Genomic DNA, 23468 nt, shown 5'->3' with positions numbered 1-23468 from the left:
AACTGGATCCTTAGTCTTTAATCTTTTCAGGGTCAGGGACAAAGTTTGAGAATCTGATGCAAATTGAGGACTCTTTCCCAAGAAAAAGTACCCAAAGGAAGCACACACAGAGTTTGTATATAAATTCAAGGAGTTCACAAACTCTTGAAGCCCATTGTGGACCTCTAGGCTCCAATTACCTTTCTTTTGCCTTATTCTTTTATGTCTTACTTTAACCAGCAACATCATTTGGCCATTGCAAGTGTTCAGGAAATGCCCATTAAATTCAACTGATCCATGAACTAGCTATGGTCTTCCTAGCACAGGTCGATGGAAAAGTACTAAATGATACAGGACTTCCCCCTCCTCCGAAAGAAATCAACTTTAAAAACTGTTAGATTCAACATGAAAAAAAAAATGTATGTTCCTATATGACTGAAGCATTGTGCTGTACACCAAAAATTGACACAACTGACTATACTTCATTAAAAAATACATTTTAAAGAAACCAGTTAGATTATCTGCGAGTCAACCAGCTTCTCATTCCAATTCCTCTTTCCCCCTAACCTCCGAATTTACATCTCATCTTCATGGTACCTTTACCCATAGGTAGTGAAAAGCCAGATCAGAGCTTTCATAAACAATAAGGCAGCAGGTAAATTGCCTGAATGTATCCCCAAACCCACCCTTGCACACACACATTTGTGCTCTTTCTGACCCTGAGTTGGAGCATGGAATTCACTTGATTTTTAGTAAAGAGTCAATGGCTGAGGGAGGGAGGCCCCTGGGCCAACTGGCTGGATCTGGGACATTGAGCCCCACTTCAATACAGCAGAACCTGGAGAGTGACAGCCAGTGCAAAGGAGCAGGAAGCAGAGTCAAGAGTCTCCTGGGGTAGCTGGCTGCTTAGCTCCAGTAGAAAACTGCCAACTGAATCCATAAAGAAGTCACGGCCTCTCTCCATGAAACACCATGCTTTCCCTAAGGGGCCCTAGGATTTGTTACAGGCTCAGCTTACAGCGTGCCTCTTGGGAGCCCAATCCTGAGGCTTTGAAGGCAGGTAGGACCGTGACCTGTAACACCCCCATCTAGTTGTACAATGCTGTCTTCAGAGGAAGGAAATCCCAGCTGAACCCTAGAGGCAATCAGTCTAAGGGTCCTAAAAATACAGCCCCAAATTACCCTGGATGTCTTATTTCTATAGAATACATTTTGCCAGGAACATTCCATTTGGGGCTGTAATCTGAACTTGTTCCACATTTGTAACAGCCCTGCTGGAAAAAAATCTCTTCTAATCACTAGGCTGTGCTTTCGGTGACACTGTCACTTTCCAAGCACTCACAATCTAAAATCACTTTTTATCTCCCCTCTGCTACCAGCCCCCAAGCCCAAAGAAAAGTTTTTAACAGTCTGAGTCTCTGGTAGCTCAAAGATTTTCTTTCCCATTTTGTGCTTTGGGCAAATTTTTATAAAATGATTTTGGTCTCTTCTTCCTTTTGCCATTTTCACCTCCTCATCCTGCTGCCTGTTTTCTAGAGCTTAGATTAAAACTACATTAAACAACAGGGTTAGTGAGGGAGGAAGGCCAAAAGACTCTTGGGTACCATACATCTGGATCTCATTAATTCATCTTTGCTCAATCTTAACGAGCCTACTGATTTTGTCAACTTTGGGGTCAACTTGTGCCCATGAGCTTCAGAAAGTGGTGATGATGAAAAATCCTTCAGTGTGACTGTCAATGGCAAGGAAAGGCTTCCACTGAAGTCCAGATAGGAAACTGAAACATCTGCCCTTGGCATGTCTGCTTCAAACAAACACAACACCCTCAACAATATACGTGCTGAGCACCTACCACAGTATCAAGTATGATTCTTGAGCTGATTCTGTGGGATGACCAAAAGGATAGCCACAGTCCCTATGCCCATGGAGCTCATAATTAGCAGGGGAAGATGGACCAGAAAGTCAATTAATGCATGTGCTGACTTCAGAAAGTGAGAAAGGTCATGAATAAAAAAAGGTTGGACCAAGTGCAACTTCAGAGAATGCTCAAGGAAGGTCTCTAAGATTAAGGTAATTAAGCAAAGAGCTGAATGCCAAAAAAAAAAAAAAAGGGTTAGGAGAAGAGCATTTTAAGAGATATAAATGAGCAGACTGAACCTGGGACCCTTCACTGGAGTGCCTGCACCTGGACAAACGTCTCTTCAAGCAACAGGATACAAAGAAACTATAAGGGACTGAAAATTACACGCTTGCACAGTTGGGGCAATTATGAACAATGAGACACAAAAAAGCCAAACCAAAACACCTCTTCTGAGGTGCCAGGTGCAAAAGCAGGGTACTGAGCATGATCCCTGCACCTAGCACCACCAAAGGGGTGGGCAGACCACCTAAGACACCTTTTGATGCATCAATCTGCTCCTACTCCTACCCCATTTAAGGGAACAGCTCACCCCTCCTTGAGAAGCAAGCAAGGGCACCTGTTACTTGTTTTTCCTCCCTTGTGCTGCACCATGAACCCCAACAAAGCCTTGCCTGAATTTCTTGTTGGGCCTCTTACCAATTTCTATTGATTAAAGAGTCTAAGAACCCAGATCCATAACATAATGACAAATGCAGAGCCTGAGACACAAACGAGCTTGGTGAGCTAATAGTATGGAAATGGGTGCCCTCTTCCCCCACGATGGCCGATGTACAAGGAAGGAAAGAGAGAGAATCTGGAGATTGGGCAGGAGAAGGAGACAGAAGCTGGACCAGATGGAATCTTGTGGGCCAGGGTTAAGCATTTGAATTTTACTCCACCTGAATTAGAAAGTCATTAGGAGGTTTAAGGGGAGAAGGGACAAGATCTGAATTTTGAAAGCTCAAATTGATACCATTTACATACAATTTTAGAAAAGGGCAATCTAATCTATCATGAAAAAAAGCAGAGCAGTGGTTTTCTAGAGCCAAGGGTGTGGATGCTGACTGTAAAGGGACACAAAGCAACTTTTTAGGGTGATGAAAATGTTCTATTTCGACTGTGATAGTGGGTACAGGGGTCTGTACATTTGTCAAGATTTATCACTGTACTCTTAAAATGGGTACTTTTATGCTGTGTGCTTTACCTCAATAAAGTTGGATTTTTTTTTAAAGATTGCACTGGCTGCTATGTAGAGAAGAGACTGCCAGGTAAAGACAGGAAGAACAGCCTGTGACTGTAGGGGAAGTGAGGAATGATGGTGACTTGTATCAGGATGGTCCCAGTGGAGATGGGGATGTGAGCTGATACTGCATTTCCATCTTGGAGGCACAGCAGCAAGACTTCCTAACACTGGTCTGGGGGTGCAGCAGGGAACACCTCGCTAAGCGCTTTGTGTAAGAGACATTTCTAATGGTCCATTTATGCTGCCGGATCACCCAGGAAAGGCTCTTTCAGTGACATGGTTAACGCTCTCTCATGGACATTCAATCACCAAAGCACATGTTGGGATGGAGGACCTCATCAAGGCACTCGTGCATCCCATGCATCTTCGACAAAGTATCACTTATAATAGCTGATCAAGAAAGTTGAGCATGTTTCTAAAAGGAGGCTGAACCATGTCTTGCACAGAGTAAGCGCTCAGTAAATAACTGTTGCATTTACCTACTCTGTAGCTGGCTTTGTGCACTCACTGCCATCGGCTTCCCTTTCCCCCTGTGAGTTCCCAGTAAATAAGGATAGAAACTGAGTGGGAGGGTGAATTTCAGACTCCTTCCCTGATGCATGCTGACAACTGTGATAGCCTCTGCAACTAATAAGGTCAAGCTATGGCTGCTGGCATCTTCTCGAGGAGGAGGGTGATGCACTGACAGCCGTATGAGATGAACCTGCAGAGTGACTGCTCAGACTTCCTGGGACAGGAGAAAGCATGCTGAGTGTGGGTAACATGAAAGTTGGGATTGTATGATGGGCTTGTCCATATCAAGCCCTTCTTACTAAAACTAAGAGGTCTCTCCGCTAGCTTTACATACTAGTCTCACCCTTTCATGAATTGGAATACAACTTCAGAACTGTTTTTTAGAGATTAGCATTGAATTATATTTTGTTTTATAGTTAACCTCTCCCTCCCCTCCTTCATTCACTCAGAATCTATTCATGTGTCAAGTACAGGGCAGGCATCAGAACTACTAAAATGTGACCCCATAACTTTTCATTTATTAACATGTTAATATTTCACTTATTAAGTTTTCATTAATTTATTAATGCCTCAAGGAGACAACAAACTCCTTGAAGACATGACACGTCTTTGATCCCTCTCTTGGATATCATCAAAAACATAAATAAATTCTATCTATTGCCCAAATGTTAGGCAATTTTTTAAAAGTCATACTTCAAAGCCGGGGTCAACAAACTTTATTTTTTAAGGGCCAGAGAGTAAATATCTTAGGCTTGATGGGCTATACAGTCCCTGTCATGACTACTTAATTCTGCCATCAGAGACCAAAAGCAGCCTTAGACAATATAGAAATGAGTAAGCATGACTATGTTCCAATAAAACTTTATTTAAAAAAGCAAGCAGTGGGCCAACCTTGCCCCACAGGCCATAGTTTGCCAATACCAGTTTTATCCAATGATATAAAGGAATGGAACATATTATAAAGAGTACCAACTCAGGATTTAAATCTGTGGTTCTTACCTTTGTTTGAGGCATACATTTCTCTGACAATATGAATAAACATCTCCATTGGAAAATACACCTACACAATTCTGCATTTAGTTCATCGACTTTATAGCTGAATTTATGTATCATTTGGTTTATAACAGATTATTCATGGGAGAGTAAGACTGTATTTCTCCACTATTGATGAAAACTATGACATTCTCCCTTAAACTACAAATTGAGGTCCTCATCAGAAGTTGGGCTGCAACTGAAGACCCTTGGAAGAGAGCAAGAAGCTTATGTTCTCTTATGGTTTTGGTCCATCACAAAAGGCAGTGCTGTGACTCTTTTCTACATACTGCCTTCACACCCTTGCCTGTCCCCTCGTTTATCAATTGAGCAAAAAGCCCCGAGACCACATTCATCTGTTTGTTTAACCTCCATCTCCAGCCCTCACTGTGTGAAGCATCCTGCCCCGATACGAAGACTTACCAGCAAGCAGTGCACGGGGTCCCCTCTTAGGTCTGTGTCCGGCGCCTGCAGCAAACGCCAGTCTCTGCCTTTGTTGTATGTGATGAAAGTCTTCACTTGGTTGTCAATCTTCTTGTTAGCCAAGAACATTCCCTTTATCCCTGCTACCTGGGAAAAATTGACATGGCTGAAAAATACATCAATTGGAGAAGAAATATATTTGTTTACTTAAAAAAAAAAAAAAACCAGACTGTCAAATTCAGCCGTGAGCACTTATCTGGGAGCAAAGAGGGTGAGGGTAGTGCTTACGTATAATGAGCCGCTGGACAGTGGGACAGAATGCCCCTTGTGGTATGGGGGTCCTCATGCAAGTTTGAGAGAGGTTTCTTATTTCCCCTAAGGTAGGTTGGTAGTAGCTTGCAGTTGCCTAGAGATAAATTCTGTGCTGTTGGATCTGTGCTTGGCAAATAATAAATAAATAGGGGCTACTTTTATTTTATTTTAGGTGTAGTACACACTGTCTTGATTTATCTCACTTAATCTTTGTAACGGTCTTTTTGGGTCAGTTTCACTTATTCTATTTCACAAATGAGGAAACTGAGGCTCACCCAGGTAGAGTGACTGCCCAAGGTCACACTGCCTAGAGCTATACAGATAGTAAGCGGTGGGCCTGGGATTTTAACCCAGAGCTCTGTGGCTTCGCCGCCTCTGCTCTTAACGACTAAGTCACTGCGCTACCTACAGCCCTGAGCAATCGAAAGAGGTCAGGAAAAGCTCATGACCCAGTTAGTATTACATTTTTTTTTCTCCTCTGTAAAAGATTTCTCTATTAAGCTACCAAAATACATTGAGCAAAAGAGAACAGCTTTTAAACGTAAAGAAGCAGTGGATTCCCTAAATTGTCAAAGAATCCCTCCTCTGTTCCTATAATAATGTCATTCCCATAGAAACAGTCCTTATTAGTTATTTGACTCTGAAAATATAATTTCCTTCTCTCTTTTATACCTTAGGATAGTGGTTAACAACTGGTAAGTTAACAAAACTGTGCAGTAATAAATGATTCATTGTGCATTGTATTTTTCATGTGTTTTAGAATTTATTAAACACATTTGTACATATTTGACTCTGCTTGACAGACAACCTAGGAAAACGTGAGGGCAGTGAGAAAAGGGTCTGAAATGTGTTGCATAGTGGATTCCAACACCATGCATAGGCTATTTCATTTAATGCTCACAAAAACCAGGAGATACACTTGCCATTAGCTACACTCTGAGGATGAAGGAACAGAAACTGAGATTAAGTAGCTTTCTGAGAATAGACTGGGAGTAAGCTAGTAAGCATATGTGAACCCATTTAACTTAACTCAGGCCCTTTATATTATAATACGAAAAATTTTAAGCAGAAGAACGAAAAAACAGCATCAATCCTTGCCACATACAAACCACTATACTCAGTACTGTATAAATAAAACCTCCAATATTTACTATAAACCTGCATAACAGCTATTGTCTCGATTCTACGGATGAGGAAACAGAGGCATAAACAAAATTTAATTGCTTAAGATAACAGAGAATCGGGCTTCACACCCAAATCAGTTTCACTTTCAACTTTTTTTCAACAAATGCATCTCTGAATTTGTCAATTCAAAGAGGCTGGGTTTCAATCAAGAGAACCAGCATGTTTCGCCTTTGCTTTTGACACAGTCAAACCTCATTAGTTTATACCTGCTAATTGGGCATCTGGGATAACTTAGAGTTGGGCCAACTTTGCACTCTTTTGGAACAAGAAGTCTGTTAAGCAAGTAAGTGGTATAAATGAGTTGCTGGGAGGAATACTTTGAAACTCTTAGGAAAATAAGCCTCATGTGGGGCCACTGACAGAATCCAGACCACTTTCTTATGCATTGTTGAACCTCAACAAATGAGGAAGACACACATTTCCAGGAGGACTCTACCTCAGTAACATGCAATGGTATGTTAATTACAAATAATATTTAGTCATTCACTACACCAGCTCCATCAGGACTACTCACAAGGGAACCCCATACTGGTTTTGCATATGTTCCAGAGGCTGTTACATATTTAAATGACTAAACTGCCAATTCTTTAAAGATTAAATTTCATCAACCAGAATTTTCCCGCAGTCATACCTGTGTTCCCTCCACAGCAGACCCCAACATGACAGACGGCACTGTCTTAACCATTCAACACTCTAGAAATTGACAATACGGAGAGAAGGGATAAAAATATTACCTATTCTGGTCATTCCCCTGCCCATTTCCCCCCCGCCGTCCTCTCCCTTCTCTGGCCCAGGTGTCAGAGCAGGGTTAGGCGTGTTTAGAAGCTGGTTCATTTGATGTGTGGAAGCGGTGACTTTACTGGCCCCCAACTGCCTGGCATTATCAAATGCCATTTATAACTCATCTCTGGCAGCCTGGCCTTCAGCTTTATCTTGAGGAGTAAAAACTTGGCAAAGTTGAGGAAATGTGTGACAGTAGGGGACAGAGCTGGAGAAGGTCTGCTTATTTTCCTCTTTCCGCCAAGGGCCTTAATCCGTGAAAATCCCTTATTCTCCAATATCATATAAGCCAAAATACCATTTTGATTAGATTTTAAAATACGAAGTGTTAATAGTTCAAACCTTGAGACAACACAAAGCACATCAGTATACTCACTTGCTCACCCGAAGGATGGCATCTCAACATCCTACGCATCCTTCAAGGCCCAAGCCTTTATCCAGAAACGAGAACCTCTTCTTTATCTTGACTGACCCCACTCTTCTTCTCTGTCCCCTAATTCATCTCTCATAGAGAGGATACTCACACCTTGACTCTCACCAACCATGTAAGAACATCTGTCTTTCTGGAAACGTCTCTGGTGCTCCCTGTGCTCCCTACCACCCATGAATTCTTCCTTGTGTCATCTCTCACTCTGTGGTCTCCCACTCTTTTATAACCTTTGGTTATCATTCAATCCACCATATTCCTTCATGACAATTAGTAATTAGAAAGTCACTTTGTATCAGAAGCCCTATTTTTGTTTTGAATAACATAGGTAGTAAGAATTCTGCATGAGAAGACAGAACAATAACACTGCCCCTCGTTTATCGAGAACTTGAGAAGCGTCAGGGTCTACAGGAAATGCTTTGCCAGCATGAGCACATCAGGCTCTCCATGCGTCCTACGTGGTAGACTCATGAGTCCTCATTCCACACGTGCTACAACCAAAGTCTGGATGTGGCCAATCACTTGCCTAACGTCATTCCCTAGGGAACCTCAGGACCGAACTTCAAGTCAGTCTGTCTGCAGCCCCCACACTCCACCTTTTGGCCGTACCGTTTCTTCAAACTTCTCTCTCATCCTAGTGTATCCTGATAGAAATATCATATATAGATATCATACTTACAGGGAACTGTCTTTTATTTATTCTTCAGTACATGTACTCAATAATTGTTCAATTAATATTTTTTGAACACATAACTACTTCTCATGCATTCTTCTAAGCACCGGGAATATAGCACCTAGAATGTCTAAGTAACTATACATTCATCCAGCTTTTTTTTTTTTTTTTTTGAGTTAGAATGTGCTAGGTACTGGGACTTAGATTTCTTTGACGATTTAAAGAAAAAACCCCAAATATCTGTTTTTGTTTGTTTGTCTGCTTGTTTTTTTAAACATTCACCTTTAGGTGCTGGGACTTAGACTGATTTAAAGAACCTCAGACACCTGGGGGTTTTTTGTTCATTGTTCTGTATTTAAAAAAAAAAATTTACCCCAGAGGGTGCTCTTCTGTCTCAATCTGTCATACAACTCATATGAAAGCCAAATTGGGAAGACCCTTGCATAGGGGTTTTTGCTTATTTCTGCCTCTGATGCTGATTGGGAATGGATTCCTCCCACCCTCTCTGTCTCAGATTTAAGTGACAAATCTACAGTATCAAAATTTGAAGAGAATTAAAAAAAAAATGAATCAACTATGTGGCAAGAAAGAGACCGTATTTGTGACCATGACTTCCTCGGGCTTTGGAGCTAGGATGTTTTTCTGTTCTAAAAAGAGGATCCCAGCCAGGAGAATTAGATACGCAGCAGGGACCACGGGTATCTGTGCTATCAGGGAAGTCGAAGTGTTCTTTCCTTCCCTGTTGCCTTCATCAGGCAGTACTCACCTGCCCAGGGAGAGAGTAGCCTTAAATTATGAGCTGGTACATTCTGTGTCCTATAATAAATCTGTCCTGGATGGGAGAGCAATTTTTCTTCCTTACCTCTTACGTTGGATTGTAAGTCTTTCCCCAAGCATCAGAATGTAAGCTACAACAACAAAACTTCTAAGCTTTCTCTTTTAAAGAGACGAGAGGTACCATAACGTATGGAACACCCTGTGTGTAATGGAACACATGCTGGTCATTGGTTACGTCTTTCTTGATGCCCTCTGTGCCTCAATCATGTATGCATACATTCTGTGCTTTCTGAATTTATCAGCCAGGTGGCTACACCCAACACAACCCTTTCAGTGTGGCTGGGGTGAACTGTCATTGCCCATTAAGCCAAAGCGCTCTTCATCATCAGTAATTAATATCCCTTTCCCAGAGGAGAGACGATCTTGCCCAAAGCTGTCAGACTCCCTCTCATCATCCATGCCAGACGCATACACTAGGAATCACACGTCTCAGACACACTCATCACATCTCTTTTGCTCTGGCCACCATCGGGCATGCTGTCTTCTGTTTCCCATCGCACATGGTGCCACTGGAGAATGTGTGCTATTCAGGAATGACCAAATTTTAAGACACTTGTTTCTAAGATAGTGTTGCCCAAATACAACCACTAGACAAAACTGGCCTGATTGTACCTGTAACTGCAGGCTCAGGACTTGGGTCAGAAGATGGTGACTAGATCCAGAGAAATTACCTGCTGATTCTGTTTCTGTCAGCTCTTCCTCCCTTTTCTTCTTCCCGTCCATTTTCTTAGACTGCTAGATAAAGCCTAATACTCGTTATTGTGCATCTGTCTTAGGGTCGTTAACCAAATTAGGGTTATTAATCAAATAACAAGCCTAAATCCTGATCTTTCCTGAGACACAACATAGTTTCTAGTTAAGCATTTGCATACTCTAGGATTCAGGTCCTCATTCTGCCACTTACCAAGCTTTGTAACCTTGTAAAAAAGACTGCATTTTCTCTGCCTCTATTTACTTATGTTTGAAATAGGAGAGAAGAAAATCCCTGCATCATAAAGTTAATATATAGATTGAATAAGATAATTATGAAAGTTTTAAAATAAAGTATCTGGCACATAATGGTATCCTGAATACTAACTGCTTATTATGATCTTTCATCAATAAAAACCACCACCTTGTATTTTGCTCTGTATCCAACTTTCCTGCTCACAGGTCTTGACTCTTCAGAATGGAGTCCATGTTCAATGGCCAAGTCACATTAGGGGAAATTCTGAAATTGTGGTATTTCACAATTACAGAACCGCATAAGATGGGCCCTCGACTCTTGTCCCCGACATTTCCCTATCTCATCACATGCACACATATCATTCTGGTGTAGAGAACCTCATCTGCCATAAGGTTTCAAGATGTGGGTGAACAAAATGATTGATTTTAATGAGAATTGTGCTTCCCTCTGCATTTCCCACAAAGACTCACTGACAATGCGTGTCCTGATACGCAGGCTCATCACAGTCCACAGTTCGCCTCTGCTCACGTAGTGTAAGGGGCACACGAGAGCAGCAGGCACTTGACATGCAGAAGCGAAAGCAAGCACGTCGCCCTCCCGCCACCCCCGATGACAGCAGACGTGTGCGCCATGTATTCTACCTCTGTCACCCCCACCTTGCATATTGCTCCTCTCTCCTCCTTATTAACTCATCTATGGATTTTCTTACTTTCCATTTATCTCCAACCACTCAACATTCATTTCAATTCTACTGGGAAATTCATGCTGGATGGCTTTCAGCTTTCTGCGAGGCAGAACAATCAGATTGAAGGAACGTTTGTGCCAGGTTCTGTGTCCGCCAATATTCCTTCTACCTAGGTAATCAGCAGATACAGCACTGCCGTTCTGATCACATCAATTTCAATTCAAGTTACTGTGAACCGCCAGGCTAATAAAACAAAGACTCTTCTTCCCTGGCCCGGGATGTGGAATGCAGGGCATCTTTACATAATGTAGTCACACCACTGCTCAAAGTGATCATAATAAGAGCTAGCAGTTTCCCTACAGACAGTCAACTGCAAGAGAGACAAAGGGAAAACCTAAGGATAAACCAAAAAAATGGTTTGCCACATCCAGAGGTCACTCTGTTTCCTCTTCTCACTCCCTGTTAGTGATGTTTGAATTCAGAAAACCATTCATAAAAACAGTTGCAGATAACAGGACAGGGAAAAGTTATTCCTGTCCAAATCTGTCATCTTTTCCATCACCAAGGGACTAATTAAAACAGTCTCTATCTTGGCAGAAAACAAAATTATCCAGAGAAACTACTCCACATTGACTTGAAAAGAGGGGAGACGATAATCAGGAAGGAAAAATGCAACCTGAAAATCAGAAAATGTTTTCAAGAGAGCAAGGACAGAGCCTAGACCGGGGAGGCAAACTGAGTGATTAATCTGGGACAGCTGATTTGACTTTTACACAAAGCAAGATATTTCCATTGTAAGTGCTGGATCAAGGCAAGAGAACACATGGCATGTCAGCAAAACACACAAAGTTTAAATGTTTATAAGACATTTGCAAAAGAAGAAAGAAATGTGGCAGTTTACGCTTGTTTATAAGAAGACAATGAGTTGGTGTTAAAAGATGTCACACAGCCATGCTAATTGCAATAGGGGAAGAAGTACAGATACAAAATAGCAGAAATATGTTCATTGGACATTTACACATTTAAGACTGTAATGAGAGAACACTGTACTGGGGCTTAAACTCATTGGAATATAATATTAATTATGCTATCTGTAATTTGTTGAGTATCGCTGTATTTCATGCACTGTTCACAGTAGTTTAAGAGGATTAACTTCTTTAATCCTCAGATAAATCCTATCAAGTAGGTACCATGTTTATCTCCTTATTTTAAACAAGGAAACTCAGCCTCAGAAGGTGTTGGATTTGTCTCAAGAATACGTACGTGTGGTAGGGCCAGGATTTAAACTCAGCCAGCCTGACTCCAAAATGTAGACTCTACATCACAGTTTTATCCAACATGAATTTGAAATGAAATCACCAGAATATGTAAATGTTTTCCAGAATACATGTTCAGTGTGAGGCTGAGATGTATGATGCTATATTTATCTGGAACTTGGGCAGGAAATGAAAGGGAAGAAACTTGTGAGTGCAGAACAAAGTTTGCAGTGTGTTTTTGTAAATATATGCACACAAACTGTGCCCTATGCTAGTCTACTGTAATTGCCGTGACAAACACTTGAGCTCTGAGTTGGGCATACAGTTGTTAGCATGTCTTTATCCATACAGAGCCATTTAGATACGAAAAGAAAATTCCCAAGAACTCCTGAAGATGAAGGAATATAAACAGCATTAAAAGGAATTGCGCTTTTCGTGATACAAACAACCTCTGCTCTCCAGACTTATACTCAACCAAACGATAGCGTCATTACGACTGAACATATCTGAGCCAGCTTTGAGTTTTTCTGGATAGAATCTAGGTATATGATTGCACTTCCCAAATTCTGAATATGTTTTTTAACGGCTCATTACAACCCATTATAAACCCTTTACAGCACCAGCCTGACAAATGGCTAACATCCATCACCAAATAGCAGCTTTCTTTTCACGGGGCTGTGCTTTAAATGGCCATGGAAGTGTTGGTGTCTGCCATGAAAGCTAACTGATCCAGTGTCTGATTTTATTTTGAACCTTGGTCATTCTGAGAAACACAGGGTCAGAGTTTCCTTAGGGAAACCTGGTAAACTCTGCTTTGTGTTTCTGCACCCCTCTTTCAGGAAAAGAAAGACCTAGTAATCTAACCTTGCGCACTAGGCCTCTGAGAAGATGGAAATTAGCCAGTGGAGGTTACGTAGTCAGAAAGGTCTTTAAGTCCAAGCGAGTGTCTTCTGAAGCAAAGCGAAGACATCCCCTTGGTTCTTTCCTTAGAGAGACCTGAGGGAGCGCTGCCTACTGCCTCGACACTCTATTAGCCCTTTAAGACTATTTTCGAATTTCATACTAGGACCACACTTGTTCAAACTCTTTAATTATCTGACTGCCTCCCCAGACACTTCAAGGTCTCCGGGGCTTCATGGCCTGTGGACTTGGTCAGCAGAGAATCCCTCCCTGAGCTGTTTTGTGAACTGCAAATTAACCAATAAAAATGCTCTGCAACTCCCTCCTGTTCCCAAATGGAACAAGGCCACATATGGAGCCAGCAATTAAAATGGCTGAGGAAACAGCCAACGTTGGGCCCTCCACGGCCAGTCCCGGCCCTCTGGCGGCTCGAGACCGCACGTGCCTCGTGACATACCTCATAGAGGTCGATCATGATGTTGCCCTCGGGGCCTCGGCTGCTCTGGACATTCTCCAAGGCCAAGGTGAAGTAGACACCACGGGTGTCTGAGATGTAGAGGTTGTATGTGTCGTTCTGGTTCCATTCCTGAACCGCCGCAAACACTTGGTTCTCATCTGTGCTGATGACGTGCATGTCCTGAGGAGAGACCCAGGGAAGGGACAAGGAAGAAGAGTTTCGTAAGTTTGCCTGGCATGCGTCCAAAGAGCGTGGAGTCGGATGAGGGATCCCAGAATAGGCACCGAGGCGCTGTGAGGGAGGACAAGAGATTTTCCTTTTGCCTATTTGTGAAATAATAATCAGTTAAGCGTTAATCACTATTCCCTTTGTCACTTATGAGGTGAGGTAGTAAGGTCATGAGAAAATAGGACAGAGATGCTTGGCAGCTCAGTTATCATTTAACTGCCTCATTAAATAATTTGAAGAATGATTTCCCAAATACGTATGACTTTGGAGAATCAAGCAATTCTGATATATTTGCCAAGCACCAACACAGTACATGCTCAGAAGGCATATAAGGGGCAAATATGAGGAAATACTGGAGGAGCAGAGAGAAAACAGACAAGCCCTGCATCTCTCAGAGTGGTCCATAGACTAGCAACTGGCATCACCTATAAATCTGTTAGACACACAGAACTTCAAGCCTCACCTACTAAATAGAAATCTGTATTTTAATAAAGTCCATGGATGATTAATATTTACATTAAAGTTTGCAAAGCACTGCCCTAATGCTCAGCAAACCGCAGAAGCTCCAGAGGAAAAATGTTCATGTGAGAACCCCAGAGCACTCATTCTCAGGTTAATGGGTGTTCAAGGACTTAGATTATTGAAACCTCCACTCTGAAAAGTTCAGCAGGTAACCTTAAATAAAAGAAGGGAAAAACAGTCTGCATAATTCATGATGTATTCAGACTCTGGTTGTCCTAGAAAATAGTAAGAAGGCAGAGGTAATATGGAGGCAGTGAGCAGGCATCCCTGAGGTGGAGATTCTAAATCCTTTCTGCTCCCTACTCAAAACTTGGAGAAGTGAGTGCTCAGGGAGAAGCGGACACACACCAGAGTTTGCTGTCTCAGACCAAGGCCTGCCATCTCCTTTCAGGAATGCCAGCTCACTGCTCTTGGTAGCCTCCTTCCCCTCCTGCCAAGGTGGTACACACGAGCATCACTTTCAAAAACCAAAAGTCAAAACAAAACAAAAACAGAATTACTCAAAAGCATAAAGGTAGGACAGCCTGGAAAGATTCCTGGTGTTTCATAGCTTAGTGCCCAAATCTTTCCAGATAGATCACCCTCCATTCCTGAAAAGCTTCAGGAGATCTATCAGTCTTCCCTGGCAATAGTTCCGGGGCTGGAAAATTCTACCTAACTTCTCACCTAAATTTCTCATAATATATGCTCATGTTCTGTCATCAATCAAACAGCAACTCAGCTGTGACTCTGCTTTACAAACATAGGGACGAGTCCCTTAGTCCTGTTAAGCTTCGATCATAGTCAACTCATATGATCCCAGAAGGAAGAAGTGGTTATCCAAAGGGCTTCATATTCCTGACCCCTTCTCAGAACTTATCTGCCATACTCTAGAGTTTGATAAGGTTTTTGCAGAAAATAATCCAGAGTGGTGAGGTAAAAAATGACTCCAGCCCATGAATTCATCGTGGTCGATAATGCAAACCAAGGTCTGGTAGAAAAGTCGGCCATAGCTTATATCCTCCCAGTGCCTGTTTCCATTTCTCCTGGCAATTGTGGCTTCAAGTTCTTTGAAAACATCCTTATCCCTCTCAGACAAGTTTCCTCCCTGTACTCAGTCTTTGTTACTTTCTCCCACCCTCAGCACCAGAAGTGATTTCATAGGCCCAGCATTCAGAAAATTCAATTTCCCGATGATAGTGATTGGATCTGTGATGGGTATATAACCCAAGCAAAATCAATAAGATGTGATTCTACAATTATTAGAATTATTAGAATCATGTCTTATTTGGATTAGTTTGTAAGCAGTCAGAGTAAAAATAAAGTCTAGATCTGATGGAGACATCTCTTGGAGGCAGAGGGTAAGGCAATCCTGAAAATACAGGCTTAAAAGGTAGAGAGAGATGGTCTGAATTCCATGACATTCTTTGAGTCTTTGAATGTGGACATCTAAGAAGCCTGCCTATCTGTAAACTTGCTTAGTAGGACAGTAAACAACATGGTTAAAAGAACGCTCTTTGAAAGCAAAACTACTTGCGTTCAAATCCTGGCTCTATACCTTAGCTGAGTGAACAGAACTTTATGCCTTAGAATCTCGACCTGCAAAACAGAGATAAGAGTGTGCCCTTCATGGACTTGTGAGGATTAAATCAGCTCGTAAGTGTTAAGCACTTAAATAGTGCCTGGAACTTAGCATCTGCTCCATACTTGTGAGCTATTTTCAGTTACGTAAACACCTAAATCCCCTTTGTTGATTAAGCAAGGTTGGTTTGGCCTTTCTGTTCACTGTAAATATTAGGGTACTAACCAATATACTTAAAAAAAAAAGTGGTTTATTCAATTTATTTTTTTCTTCCTAATGGAGGGAATTAGCTGTGGGAGTCAGCCCAAGAGCTGTTCACCCACTGAGGCCCAAGCCTTCCGTGGCTCCCCATTTCCTATAGGGCAAAGATCAAAATCCTCACCCTAGCATTAGAACCCTCAAACAGCTCCTCCCAGTTCATGTTTCCTTCCTTGTCAGCAGGATGTAGCATCATCTCTGAATTCCAGTTACAATATTTCAACACTAGCCTGGTCCCTGTATAATTAATTACCACCTCAGTATCTTGGGAATAAATTAGTGCCCTGGTGAACCTTGGAGATCGGGGTCACGACAGACAACTCATTAAATGATCCTAGGGGCTAGAGTAAGTCATCTGTACTATCCCAGCTCACTCAAACCTTTCCCTGGTTGGTGTGAAACAGAAAACACAGATGTATCAAGTGTTTAAGTCACTTAGAGAACTAGTCACATAATAAAAACAGGTTAAAATGGTCATCTGTAGACAAGGGCCAAGGGCAGATCTCTTTCTCCACATAGTCTAATTACATTGACCAGACTGTTTAAAAATGATATTGATCTTAAATATTTTAGTTGAAATGTTTGACTACTGCAATGCCTTCTCTTCTTTTACTTCTTGCCTACCTACTTCTCTATCAGGAAAATATGTTATTTCTCCCCAAATGGCACTTTATATTGAAAGTCTTTACTGAGACACAAAACTTTAGGCCAAGAAGTGAACTTTGAGATCTTCCAGAGTGTTTCCCAATGTTTGTCCTGCAGGACATCCATTGTTGGATTTTAACAGATTTTTTTTAATGGGCCCTTTTGTAAAATGTTTTGATTAATGCTGAATTACACAGCTTTGCTGCTCACAGGACATCCTCGAAGCTTCAACATACCAGCAAGCTTCTCTACGTAGAATGCAGTTCATTTCTTTTTTAAACTTACTGATCATAGAACCAAGTCTTCATGAAGCACCTCTAAGCACATTTTATTAACACATCTGAGGAAGTGTTGGGAATCAAAGCTCTATAATTTGAAAAATGGTAAATAAATTAATAAAGAGAAAGAACCTGATAAACCAGCCCAAGGTTCAAAGCAAGTGAGTGACAGACTGAGGTCTGGAAACAAGGTCTCTTGCTGGGAGTCGAGCAGCCTTTCCACCACCCCCACCCCAGTTCACATCAGTCTTCTACCACCCGGACAACTAGATCCATACTAATAATAACATTACCTTGCTTTTATAGAGCATCTGTCCTCCAAAATGCTCAAAGCACTTTCATATGTATTGCCTCATTAATCTCACTTGAGTAGCTCAAAATAAGCTCCAAGTACGTGAAGGGAAGAACACTGTCACTAGGTCTCCCTGTCTCGAGGGTCTCATGCTCTTCATGGTAACAGTGGTGTTACAATCCCCCCTTCAGCGCCCTCTCCGGTGATCTGTACCCGTTACGTTATCATTAAAGTAAAAAAAATTTTTTTTAAACACCACTCAGAGTAACCACGATCTTTCAGGACCTGATACAATGGCAGGGGATGATTAAAGAAAACTTGAGCATGAAAGTGCTGGTTTGTCTCAATTCCTTTGGTCGGTATGAAGCTTTGTTCCTTCCCAGACGCAGCAGCCCCACTTTGATACAGGCCGTGAAATATACGCACTTTGCCAGGATCACTCCACCCGAGCTGGGGCTTCGCTTTGAAGGCGTAATGGGACTGTAATAAGACATCTCATTGCCTTAAATAATAAACACCAGCTTGGACCAAATAATATATTCATTTGCTATAGTGGCTCCTATTTTTCCGGGGACAAGCTAAATTAATCACTGCAGACTTCAGATGAGACTGAGTAATGGGACATGCTCATCTGGGAAAGAGGGGGAGGGGACAGACAGCCAATTCAGGCTCAAAGTAAAACATTTCCTTCCAGATTGGCGAGACGCCACTGGGGGCAACTGTCAACAGAGATCTGTGTGATGGCTATGAACAAGCAATGCAAAGTATGCGTTTCCTAATACTCCAGCCGAGGCGCCAAAGAGGCTTCTTTGGTTTTCAGCTACCATGTCTAGGGCTGCTTAGGTCAGTGGGACTGTTTCTCTGGATACCCCTGGGTATATCAACATTTGTGGGGGCTGGGGGGTGCTGCTCCCTTTTAATAACAGAATCTATTAATTTATTTCAATAGTAGAAAAGTGTAATAGGAGGAACACCAGGTTGGGAGTCAGGAGCTTGAGTTCAAGCCTCAGTTCTGAAGCAAACAGCATTTGGTTTGGCTGAAACTTATTCCATTCAAAAATGACAGTCCCAAGAGTAAGCACGAGATGAGTGACTAGAATCTGCTGTTTCCTAACTTGGCTTCAATTCCCACATGCCTCTTGAACAGAAGCATCTTCCTGCACTGAGTATTAATTCCTTTTTTTTTTACAGGTGTAAATCTTGCAAGCCAACTATTTAATTTGTTGGTCAAAGAAATAGAAATTTATTCCAGTGCTCAAGGGGGAAAAAAAAAAAACCCCAGCTCTGTTGGACTTACCCAGGTAACATGATCATCTCCCTCACAGACGTGCCTGAAAGATTATCAAGGGTCATTTTAACAACACTCAGTTTTCCTTTTATATACTGACTTTACCCAATTCACATCTAAGGCACAACCCCAATGTTGTGTTTGTCTTTTCCAAAAATATTTTAAGCCAAATCAAGAGCAAAGAGCATTTAAACTGATACAGGCACAGGCATATCATTCTGGGCAATTACCACTGTCGTCAGTCTCTCAGCAGCCGAAAACAGTAACTACTAACACAGATATCATTCCTTGGAATTAATAGCATAATTTAATGTGCGTTACTATCTCTAATGGGCTGAGGTCTACAGCTCACCTTTCACGCTGCTAGGGTCAGGGGCAGAGTGATGGCCAGGAAGGAGAATTCCGCCTGGAGAAGCCAGAGCCATTGGACACCACTGGCTCTCCTGGGAGGGGAGACCTGCAGTGCCTTAGGCTGTATCTATCATGGATTTCCTGGGCAGGTAACTGGTGTTGGCCCAAGACAGCATGCTACAAAGTCATTGATAAAAATACAGGCAAAGAGTAATGAAAACTCAATCAAAAAAGTTATTCACATTCTCTGTTCAACCAAAGATTTCAAAGCTGAACTGTAACTATATTTAAACCTACCTTGTCCCCATCTTACAGCCACACACATCTCCCCTGTCCTATGATCAAGGCACATCTCTCCTGTCAGAATGGCTATATCAAAAAGTCTACAAACAACAAATGTTGGTAAGGATGTAGAGAAACGAGAACCTAGTACACTGTTGGTGGGATTGCAAATTGATGCAGCCACTATGGAAAACAATCTGGAGGTGCCTCAAAAAACTAAAAATAGAACTACCACGTGATCCAGCAATTCCACTGCTGGGTATATATCCAAAGAAAACAAAAACACTAATTCAAAAAGATACCCAAAGTTCATAGCAGTATTATTTATAACTGCCAAGGTATAGAGGCAACCTAAGTGCCTATCAGCAGATGAATGGATAAAGAAGATATGGAATATCAATGGCATATTATTCAGTCATTAAAAAGAATAAAATCTTGCCATTTGTGACAACATGGATGGACATAGGGAGTAATATGCTTAGTGAAATAAGTCAGACAGAGAAAGACAAATACTCTTGTTATCACTTATATGTGGAATCTAAAAAATAAAACAAGCAAATGTATATAACAAAACAGAAAAAGACTCACAGATACAGAGAACAAACTAGTGGTTACCAGTGAGGAAGAGGGAAGGGGCCGGGGTGAAACAGGGGTATAGGATTAAGAGACACAAATTAATATGTATAAAATAAATAAGTAACAAAGTTATACTGTATAGCACAGGGAAATATAGTCATTATTTTGTAATATCTTTAAGTGGAGTATAATCTATAAAAATATTGACTTACTGTGCTGTACACCTGAAGCTAATACAATATTATAAATCACTGTATGTCAATTGAAAAAGTTTAAAAAAGTAAAGACACCCCCATTTATGTTAAGGATTTCTGAGCACTTAAAACACATCACAGTGGTAACAAGACCTCAAATCCACAGCTTTGCGCTCCCAAGTCAGTTTCACTTCCACTAGGTGGCACTCCATATTAACACAGTTCTTCAGTGTTCATGTGTTTATGAGACAGCCTGGGATGCCAGCAGTGGGGAGTCTAAAAACTTTTGTTGGCCACTATTTTCAAAGGAGTAAGTCTTTGGGAAAATCTAAAAAAATTAGCTGTGTTTCCAAACCCAAAGGACAATTGGTCTCATAAGTTCCACTGAGAGGAGAAGCAAAGGACGGACGTTATATAGCTGCATCACCTTTCTGTAATTAGTAACAACAAAATGGGGTATGAATGCATCATTCCTTTTGCACTGATACACCATGTATCCAAAGCACAGCTTCTGTCTTGCTAGAAAATCAATACATACCGCTTGAAAATCTTTACTATTGAAAAGCAAAAGCAAATTAGTTATCAGTTTAAACCCAGATGTTCCTGTAGCAAGAAATCCAGGTGAAGGGGTGGGGTGGGGGAAGGGACCACTGAAAGAGAAAGGAAGATAATGAGACTGGCAATTAAAAAGGGAAAGAAGTGAACTTGAGAAACAGAAATGGGGATGAAAAGAAAGAAAGGACCATGAGAGATGGAGAGGGTCCTTGGGAACGAGTGGAGGCAGGAACAGGCGAGTCAGAGTTAATACTGTAAATGGAGAAACTGGTGCAGGCCATACCTTGGGCAGAGCGTACTTGGGCAGCTTCATCTGGGCAAACGTGTTCCTTCGGTAGGACACGTAGTAATGTGGCCGTCCTCCTGATGTCAGCTGGAGGGAAAACACAGAGGTTGTCAGAGGAGCTCCCACAACAGCTACAGGTCATCGAAGGGCAGTGCTGAATGGAAGGGGGCAGCTGCCAACACAACAGCGTCGAGCACTATGGTGGGCAAGTGCAAAGAATTGGCATTCAGCTCAAAAACAACTTAGACAGTGTATGTGTGTTGCTCAAGTCCCAACTGAATCCACTGGACAAAAATACAATTCTTCAATCTGTACTGTGGCTCAGAAGCCAGGAAACATTTTTAGTTATTTTTCTTTTAAATGATACAAGCCTCAGGGTCCACTGGATCAATGTCCCTCAGCAGCTCAGCTGTCTAGCCCCAAGCCTGTGGCCACACGCACGGGTTCCCCAAGCCAATCAGAAGGAAGTGGTCAGGGTCACAGTGGCAGAACTGGAGCCTCCCATCTTTGGGTGCTGAACTCCAGTTTGGTGCAGCCACGTTGATGGCTGTGAGCATGTCATTCCTACACACAGCAATGTTAGACAAAAAGCCAAGCCAGGGTCGTGGCTCCAAATCGTTCCAGACCTGGGCTTCCCAGAAGAGAACTGTGGCCTCCCTCCCCCAGGTCTGTCCCGGACACAGCGCCCAGTGAACCCTGGGGTCTGAGGTGTGGGAGGAGCGGTGTGTTCTCCAACTCAGGGACGCACTGCCTATCTCTGTCTCCTTTGCAGCCATTCTTTCTTTCCCCAGCTTTACTGAGGTATTATTGATACATAACATATGCAGGTTTAAAGTGTACAATATGATAATTTGAGATGTATATATTGTGAAATGATTGCCACGTATAAGGTTAGTTAACACCTCTATCCTTTCACTTAAGACTGTTTGCGTGTGTGTGTGTGTGTGTGGTGATAAAATTTCAGATCTAATCTCTTAACAGCTTTCAAGCATATCATACAGTACATTCACCATGCTGTATATTACACCCCCAGAACTTAATCATCTTATAGCTAGAAATGTACATCCTTTGACCAACCTCTCCCCATTTCCCTACCCCCTACCCTTAGAAACCACCATTCTACTCTCTGTTTCTATGAATTCGTGTTGCCACTCTTAACCCATATAAATATCTGGAGTCTGAATGTCAGCTGGAGTTGGCATACTCAGAATGTCAACAAATGCTCTGGGTGAATGTTCATCAGACACATACAGATGTGACTGGAACGTTCTCCTATTCACTATTACGTGGCCAGACCACCTCTTAGTCCAAGTGATGGGGTTACAGGATCGTGTTCATAGTGGCCAGGGCAGAAAACGTAGGAAACTCTAAATGCAGAATTGATCCTCATTTGTAAGTCATATATGTGGATTATAAACTGTTACTGGGAAACCGGAAGGGACCCTGGAGGCAACACTGATGGAGAAATGAGTTATAGAAAGAACCAACGTCTGTAACAATTTCCCATTTTAATGTCACTTGATAATTTGATGCTGAAGTCATCTGAATAACTCATTATTCGTTTTCCTGAAGAAAAAAGGTTGTGTGTGTGATTGTGAAATGTTTTAAAAGCACCTAGGCTATTAAGTATTTTAAACATCTGCTTCCCAATACATGGGATTAAATATTGTAAATCATTATTTCCTATCCAAATAAATATAGTATTTCTGGAATGTGTCTCAATCATAGTAAAATTATATACATGTATATGAACTATTTAGCAATCGTACCTTTGTCACCTTTAACATGGAAAACATTAACTGAATTTTTAAATGCTTTGTCCAAACAAGTGTAATTTTTTCCTTAGGTGCTGAAAAGAAGCAAAGCATACCTGCTCCCTCTCTCTTCTGAGCACTCATGAGCCCTCAGCTTCTCAAATTGTTCCCCACTCTCTCTGGAGGTGAACAAACTGTCTGAATACAGCTCATCTAAATTCTCTCGATCTTAATCACAGTCTGGGTCTGACAATAATGGCTGATTACGCCCCACCTCCACCTGGTCTCTGCCTCCCACAGCTGCCTGTTACGGCCTGACTCTATTTTTAAGGCGGGCCCTAGGAGGAGGCTCTGTGGCTCACAGTTCTGACAAGAAGAGACTGACACATGTGCTGGGTCCTGCTGGTGACCCAAGGGAGCTTCTTTGGGAGGCAGCTGAAGAGAGTGACTGGAGACAGCCCCAGTGCTCGAAGCAATGCCTCAAGGAGCCCACATAGACGTGGCCCTCCAAGCACTGCCCCAGGGAACTAACTACTATTATGTTAGTAGAAAAGCTGACACTTGGTAATGTTCCTTTTATTAAAAAATAAAGCTTTTTTTTTCTTTCTTTTGGCTTTTAAAGGATTGTAAGCAGGCAAAAGGGGCTGCATTAGGGACAGGAGCCAGGAAGGGAAATATCTTTGAGACAATCAGTGGAGGTGGATCTTTCCTACCTGAACAAATACGTAATCATCCTGGACAATCAAAGAGTCTGGGTCAATGTAGCCCGGGAAGGGTTTATGTCTGTTGGCCTCTGTGCAGTTGTGCATTCGGCAAGTCAGGTATTGTGAATCTGAAAAAAAAAAAACAG

At 41.9% G+C, this 23468-nt stretch overlaps 1 protein-coding gene across 7 annotated transcripts in view; it reads right to left on the bottom strand.

Annotated features, from left to right (window-relative positions):
- Positions 1–23468, bottom strand: part of SORCS1 (sortilin related VPS10 domain containing receptor 1) — a 474344-nt gene that overhangs the window by 90629 nt on the left and 360247 nt on the right. For all 7 annotated transcript variants that reach the window (XM_032490975.1, XM_032490974.1, XM_032490973.1 and 4 more), the window contains 4 exons: positions 23332–23450; positions 20862–20951; positions 13549–13728; positions 5091–5237 (listed from right to left, as the gene is read on the bottom strand). In XM_032490975.1, coding sequence (XP_032346866.1) covers positions 5091–5237; positions 13549–13728; positions 20862–20951; positions 23332–23450 — 536 coding nt within the window. The remainder of the gene's footprint in view (positions 1–5090; positions 5238–13548; positions 13729–20861; positions 20952–23331; positions 23451–23468) is intronic.

Source organism: Camelus ferus, chromosome 11 (genome assembly GCF_009834535.1).
Source record: "Camelus ferus isolate YT-003-E chromosome 11, BCGSAC_Cfer_1.0, whole genome shotgun sequence".
In the NCBI taxonomy this organism is placed as follows: Eukaryota; Metazoa; Chordata; class Mammalia; order Artiodactyla; family Camelidae; genus Camelus; species Camelus ferus.
Note: the sequence above shows the minus strand (reverse complement) of the source record. Positions and strands in the feature narration are given on the sequence as shown.